Source organism: Tasmannia lanceolata, unplaced genomic scaffold (assembly GCF_043159265.1).
Source record: "Tasmannia lanceolata isolate RefF3 unplaced genomic scaffold, GAP_Taslan_0.1 ptg000008l, whole genome shotgun sequence".
Classification (NCBI taxonomy): Eukaryota; Viridiplantae; Streptophyta; class Magnoliopsida; order Canellales; family Winteraceae; genus Tasmannia; species Tasmannia lanceolata.
In genome coordinates, this window is record NW_027518685.1 from 22,353,695 (window position 1) to 22,361,205 (window position 7,511).

At 38.1% G+C, this 7,511-nt stretch overlaps 1 protein-coding gene across 1 annotated transcript; it reads left to right on the forward strand.

The window, feature by feature from the left end:
• The first annotated feature begins 2,001 nt into the window (after nt 1–2,001).
• Nucleotides 2,002–4,869, forward strand: LOC143884820 (uncharacterized). The gene is made up of 4 exons (XM_077388625.1): nt 2,002–2,368; nt 3,880–3,975; nt 4,058–4,106; nt 4,275–4,869. Exons 1-4 carry the CDS (start codon nt 2,051–2,053, stop codon nt 4,367–4,369), a joined length of 558 nt encoding a protein of 185 aa, XP_077244740.1. The 5' UTR covers nt 2,002–2,050; the 3' UTR covers nt 4,370–4,869.
• The last annotated feature ends 2,642 nt before the right edge of the window (nt 4,870–7,511 follow it).

A 7,511-nucleotide genomic window follows, 5' to 3' on the forward strand; every position in this document is an offset into this window, starting at 1 on the left:
CATTTTGACAGTACTAAAAATAAGTTTAAGCGGAAATATCAAAACATGGCTGTGCTGATGTCATTTCCCTTTCAAAATAGAAAAATGAGATTTTTCAAAGATACACTTCTTTTATTGTGAAAAGGTATTTTGATTATATATTCAAAAGAGTTTATTTTATATGAACAGATACTTTCGCTTGAAAAGCAGTCTTCGTGTCTTTTTATCTTCTATAAAAGAAAGCTTAGGGTCACATTTTCAAAACCGTTCTCTCCTCTTACACTATTCTCATTTTTCTGTCAGCGGGCGTAGACCGTTTGTCTTGAACTCTAGGTGCAGCCCATGTTCTGGACATAGGCATTGTATCCTCGGGCTTATTTCCTAGTATCCATCTGCATAAGTAGGGAAATTAAAGCCTACAAGGGAAAGTTTCATCTTGCATTGTCCACTTCCCATTTCTTTAACTCTCATTTCTAACCGTCTTTGTGTTTCTTCTTTTGATTATTTGTGTGTCCACCATTTTGATCATTATCCACATTGTCCCAACATAACATAGAGGTATGAGTTATCACCAACAATCTAGTCTTCAGGAATGCTTTAATCGACCTCCTTCAACATCATCGTGGCTTGCAGCTATATAAGTTTGGAAAATTTATTTGGTAGTTATGTATACACCAATTTGCTGGTGCTAATGTGAAGGATTTCAAGACAGGGGAAGAGCCTATATAAAGTGTGAGCATCTCTACAACCTTGCAATGCGTGCTCAACTGCTCATGATTCCTCTAGAATTGTTTCATTAAAACTTACATACCTTGGCATAATGATGTTTTAGAAGGGAAACATGGACACATTATGGAAGATTGAGCCTTGCTGCAAGTGAAGTCCTTTTGACATCTACCTTTGTTGGCTTTAGTGGTTTGCTATCATCCAACTTCTCGACGTACGAATTTTGTGTTGGGTAACCCTAATTATGTTCTAATATAAGCCCACATGGATAATGGACCGGTGTAGTCATGGGCTAGAGCCCATTAACCTGTTATAACCCTAGCGTATCTCTATATATAGGGGGTAGAGGCAGCAGTCTAGGTATTTCAAACTAGATACCTAGGGTGTATTGCTTTAACCAACCTTTGCTTAACCTAACATTTTGATCTCCATACATGCAACGTTTGATGAATCTCATGCATTCTTATCTGATTATTAAATGAGTCTCCCGACACATTAATTAACAAACCTCCCATTAGATTATTAATGAATCTTTGCTAGGAATACCATACTAAAGAGCAAATATAAAGAAGGTTAGGATCAATGATGCTGGATCCAACTACACTACAACTAATGTCCTTTGCAGATGAAGTATCTGGTAAGAACATAGTTAGCAAAACTCCTTTTTTCGTTTAATACTCCATTTACAACTTTTACAACGAATAGAACCCCATTTTACTCCATTTTTTTGTGGCAAAGGTTTGAAACACGTTTAAAACTCATTTAAACGTTTTAAACACGTTTTTTAGCCAAATTTCCAATTTTAACGCCATCATATTTTGTAAATGACGAAATTTTAAACTCATTTTCTTGTGTTTCCGTTTTTTTGCTATGTTTTTTTTGAACCAATACCGTATTAAACTCGAATTTTCGCCGTTCCGTTTTTTTTTTTTTTTTTTTTTTTTTTTTTTGCCGAATCACTTTTTGCTAACTATGTATGGGGTAAGAAGTATAAACAAGGATAATGTCCTACATTAACCAGAATAATGTCCTACATTAAAAAATTAATAAGGAAATAGAACTAGCATCTTTCAGAAAAGCCTCCAAGGTTCACATGCCTCCTCGCTGAGACTCAGATTGAACAACTTACCCAGGAATTGCTATCCTCGTGCCAAACAGCCTCGGATGAGCCCTTTACGATCGTCAAACACATTTGGATCGTTTGTGACCGTCCAGATTAATTTGGACGGCTACCGTTCCGGTAATACAAATTTCAGACCGCGTGATAAACCCGCCACTATAAATACCGCAAACACAAATCAAAACTCACTTTTTGTCTGCACCTGAATGTGAGATCCGAAAAACAATGAAGAGGAAAACAACAACGAAATCCACTTCAAAGCTTCTCGTTTCTCCTCTTCCTTTCGCATCTCCTCAAAAATCTCCCAAACCCTATGACTTCAACATCAGTATCCTCGCCACATCTTCAAAGAAAACCCTAGCTTCATCTCCTCTTCTCAAACCTCTCAGATCTCCTCCAAAGGAAACTCTCATGACGATCTCAGATGTTAAGGATCTTGCCTCTTCTCGCCTTGATTCCATCAAGAGGCAGCTCGATCTATGCCATTCCGAGATTCTCAAGGAAGCCGACTCCTCTAAATGCAGACTTTCCAAAAGATCCAAGGTTTTTGTCAATTACTCTGCATTTTTTTGTTTTTCTCTGCAAGGAAAGCACGTTAGTTATCAATCTCGTCGTGAATTTATGAGCATTGAGTGTTTTTCATTAAGATCTCAGCATTTGTTGCATAAATTAGGATCATTAGTATTGTTATTTTTAGATTCGGTGTCAGTTCTGAAATTGCGAAGAACATTAATTATCACAAATATTATCAGTTAGTCTGCATTTCTCTTTTGTTTTTCTCTGCAAGAAAAGCACGCTAGTTATCAATCTCGTCGTGAATTTATGAGCATTGAGTGTTTTTCATTAAGATCTCAGCATTTGTTGCACAAATTAGGATCATTAGCATTGTTATTTTTAGAGTTGGTGCTGGTTCTGAAATTGATGTGAAGTACATTAATTATCGCAAATATTTCGAACCTTTTGCCGATTTGGCAGAGATATGTTGATTTTGTAGCTTTTTTTTAAAGAGATTCAACGGAATTTTTCTTTTTTTCATTTTGATATCAGTGACAAGCAAGGAAAATGCAGTTGCTCTGCTCACAATTGAGTAATTTCGTTCTTTCTTCTTACTGGATGACGAAGCTTTAAATGTCGAAACACTTCAATTACCTTGTTAAGTGAGTGTTTTGTCAGTTGTAAATTGATCTAGTTCATGCGAACATTCTGTTACGTTTGTAATAAAAATTTCTCTCATTTTTCTTTCCTAAATGGAAAGCTTCTTGATGTTTTTAATTCTGTATCTTTAATTCTACTTATGTTCATTCAGGCAAGAAAACAATCTTAGGAAAAGGTCTACTTTTTGAGTGTCAATTACTGTTTGGATTATTAGGCACTGATCTCTAGCTTATGTCATCAGCTCTGATGGATCTAGTTTGTTTCTGGCTAGGACTTTTTTTTTATAAGAAGCTTCTCTGGAAGAATTCTGTAATTAAATTCTTGGTTAAATAATATTTGTGTTCTCCTTAACATTTAGAGCAAGTAGGAACTCCAGAGAATCACTTCAGTAGTTTTGTCACTCCCGTGGCACAAGCGTATATCAATACATGTACCCTGCTGTACCCACCAATGTGAGTAGTGGTAGCCAAACTATAGTTCACGGCGATGACTTGTTCGTTTGCCTTCTATTTTCGTTTAAAATTTTCCTGAAAATAATGCAATAAATAGCTTTCCTTTTAAAAGGGCTGAGAAAGAGGCAAACACAGATAAATTCAGATAGCCCAAAAGCCAAACATTTTGAAATGCACATAATAACAGTCCTTTTCTATCTAACTTTTCTCCGTAGTACATGTGGTGATGTTTATGGGGATCCAGATCCTGTATAGGTGGGGCAATGGTCTAGAAATCACGCCAATTAGATAAGCCCAAATTCCTAATCATTCGTGATCCTAAATCACCACAATTGGGATGCACTGGGCTCTAAACTATGCATACGAATTTGTAAATATAATTGTAAAACCATCAAACTGACCCCTTCATCTTTTAATTGTTTGCTATTTTGTTCAATCTTATGCCAGATTCAGTCACGCACCTGCATGCAAGTATCCGATGAAGCAGAGAAGGAATACAAGAAGATATCTGATCGGATAAGTGAAAATACGGAAGTACTGAAGGTGTTAAAATCATTTCCGTAAACATATACCCTATACTTTTGTAAACTCCTTGCACAATTATAATCCTGTGTTTCTTGGTCAGGCTTCGTATTCGGAATTCATTACCCAAGCACAGGCCACCGCATCACGTGGTAAAAAAAATATAGCTACATTTTCCATTGGTGTCTTCCCTTCTAATTTATCAGACATGGGGTACCACATAACAGTCAACTAATTTTAGCAAGAGCGGCCTTTCTTTTTTTTTTTAAATTGCAGCATTATTTGTTATTTTGACATCTTGTATCGGTTAAATTGGTCAGTGTGCAAGGTATCAATCCCTGAGCTTACACAATCCCTGGAGAAAGCCATAGAAGGTCTGCGCAGCCGTTATGGGATCCCATCAGCTCCAATATAACTGGTCTCTCATGTTCTGTTGGAAGGAATTTCTCAGTAAGTACTGCACTGCTGCTTTCCTTATCACCCATTTAAGAGAACTTTATCCTATAGGAGATCGATCAATGTGCTGTTGTATATGATTTTTCTAGTGCAAAGCTGAGATTGACTTCAACATGTGCAGTTAGCAGTCTCAGTTGCAAATAGTTGTTGCTAGATTAGAACCCATCCAAGATTACTGCTAACTATATCAATGATGTTGAATTTTAATCAAAATTTAGTAGGCAAACCAAAAACATATTTCCAATTTGTCTAACCAAGATAACCCTGGAAGAGTAGTGAATCTAGAGTGACTCATTTGCTTGTATCAAAGTGGAATAGTAACCAGTGCGAAGTCTAGAACCTGTTCAGACGATTTCAGCATGTTCCCTACTTGTAGCTTAGCCAACATTTAAATCACATACTCCACTGACAGTTATATACACTGATTCTTATCTGTAGACATGAGACTTGAGGCCTGTATTACTTCATGTGTGTTCCCGGAATATGAAGGTTATAATATTCATTCACATAATGATTGCACTGCTCTGATGCTGCTGCTGTTTTGATACTTGTCCGGCAAAAGATATTGACATGGAAACAAGCCATCAATATAAGGCTAGATAGCAAGTTCTAACTCCCACAACAAAGGGTACTTAACAGTTAACATATCCACGTCTCCATGGTGCAGGGGGATAAGGGTTTAAATCTATTTTCCGTTCTATAGCAACACGTTTCTGTTGCAACAAATTTTTTTTTGAAAGATGGATACATATTTATTTACCATCTGTTTATGAGTTTTAGATGGGATAGACATTTGAGTCTCCTTGGCATATGAGGAGAAAACCATTGAAATGAAAAAATAACTCATCACGTTCCATGTTATGTAGTTGAGTCCTAGTGGTAATAGGTGCGCTGGTGTGGTAGAGGTTTTGTTTATGTGGCCTGTTGGGACCATATAGCTATAATTATTATAAAACCCTATTGTGTAAGGGGTGATACACGGTTTTTTTCTGATTTGGCTGAAATAGAAAATACTTCTCTTGCTTCTTTAGAAAGTGGCGTTTTTTCCTTTGTGAATTCGAAGGTTCCGATCAGAGGTTGACGACGATCAACCCCTGACTCGTTCTTCGTGCTTCCAGCTACGCCATGTGGTATCAGAGCCCTTCTACATTCCATTGCTTCCCACCGAGAAATAGAAAAGCAAACAACCGTGATGGTAGAGATGCTCAATGCTCAACAGGCTACCGTTAATAAAAAAACGAAACAATTGGCACAGTTGAATCCCCTTGAGCGCGAGGAACCTCATATCGACGACGGTGATCAGCGATGGCACGCTCAAGCTTTACACTGAGTTCCACGTCCCGACCCTAGAGTTCCTTATCTTCCAGAGGAGGATTACTCTAGCGAGGAGAAACTCGATGATTTCTTCCACCCGAGGCACGCCCGTGGTCGCATTCCGTAAGTTGCGGTTCGTGATCGCGACTACCATATTAAGGTTAATTTGCCCGAGTTTAATAGCCAACTTCACATGGAAGACTTTCTTGATTGGGCTTCGGCACGGTGGAAGCAACTACAATTCTCTCGTACATGGATGGAAAAGCGACTAAACCTGAAATGGGCATGGATGTGTCAAATCCTTCGTGAGAGGTTTTTACCCATTGATTATGATAATTTACTTTTCCAACAGTACCAAAATTGTTGGCAAGGTTTATACAGAAGAGTTTTACTGGCTATATTCTGGAGACCGAGACACAAGGCGTAGGACGCTGAAATGAATTGAAAAAATGCATTTTTTTGAAAAAGTTTCCATTAATTAAATAATAAGATTACATGTGCACTTTAGAGGTAGAGACTCCCCCATATACAATTAATCTGTAGAAGCTCTCGATTTGGCTTGGCAATCGTTTGCACTTCTACGAATAAGAGAGACAACAAGCACCATGCATACAAAAAACTTTTTTCCCATCCTTAGATTAGCGAGTTTCTACGGTCCAATGTTATTTCCCTTGACCACGACACGGTGTTGGAAGAATTGCTTTTCACGTCCAAGTTCCCCTCCATCTATTGAATAGACTATCCTTGGTGGAGTGCACGGACCTTAGTTTCTGTGGAATCTGCGATTCCAATAGGTCCAGAAATGAGTAGACGATGACACCCAAAGAATTCCAATACGCCGCCAATACCTACCATGACTGGGTTGTCAAGGGAGCAGCTGTCGACACTGTGTTTGATAACGTTTGGAGGAGGAGGTTCCTATTTTCGTACCACTTTTGCTTTTGGAACACTACTTCAAGACGATATATGGTGAGTAGCCTGAAAAAGGAACGATGATGTAGAGCCCAAGAAACCACTGTGAATCTAATCTCTCAAACCATATTGATGGAGATAGTTGGCCCAATAAGAGGCATATTGGCCCATTAGTATTTATTTCGATGTTTTAGTTTGAAATAAAAATCCATGCAACATAAAAGTCCTAAACTAAAAACATGGAAATAAAATCCTAGAAACTAAGAACATCGAAATAAATCCTAATGGGCCAATATGCCTCTTACTGGGCCTACTATCTACTTCACATATGCTTGAGAGAGAGGAGTCTGCTTTCAAAAAGACTAGAATTCTTCTCCTTCGAAATAATCCATGACCGCCAAAGGAGTGAGATTCCATAACATTAGACCGAGCGAACGAAAGATGTACTGAGGAAATGCATCCGACTTAGTTCTGCGGCATCATGATACTTCTTTGGTCCAGTATCCACAATGCTTCCCAGGTTATTTCTCCATGTTTCAATCATTTCCCCCAATACCTACTCGTGTGTATTACCCGACTCATGTCCTCTGTTTAAGGTATCCTTTGTGTTTTCCAACATCCATGACGTTCACAAAATCATCTGCTGGTGTTTTCCAGCATAGGCATTCTATTTTTTCTCATATACTAAAAGAAAGTAAAATACCTATCAGACAAGAGCCATGAAATAACATCATATATCTTCTAAACTCATTTTCAAGAGTACTTCTTGGCTTGGAATCCACAGTACAGCTAAAGCAGCACCCACTACCTTGTCCAGTATTCCCAGCAGAGTTCTGGGGAACTGAATGGACGTGATGTTTTAAATCCGCTGTTTA

Coding starts and splice junctions, on each gene's coding strand:
- LOC143884820 (XM_077388625.1), top strand. CDS start 2,051: ATGAAGAGGAAAACAACAACGAAATCCACTTCAAAGCTTCTCGTTTCT. Junction 2,369..3,879: donor GACTTTCCAAAAGATCCAAG/GTTTTTGTCAAT, acceptor ATCTTATGCCAG/ATTCAGTCACGCACCTGCAT. Junction 3,976..4,057: donor AAAATACGGAAGTACTGAAG/GTGTTAAAATCA, acceptor TTTCTTGGTCAG/GCTTCGTATTCGGAATTCAT.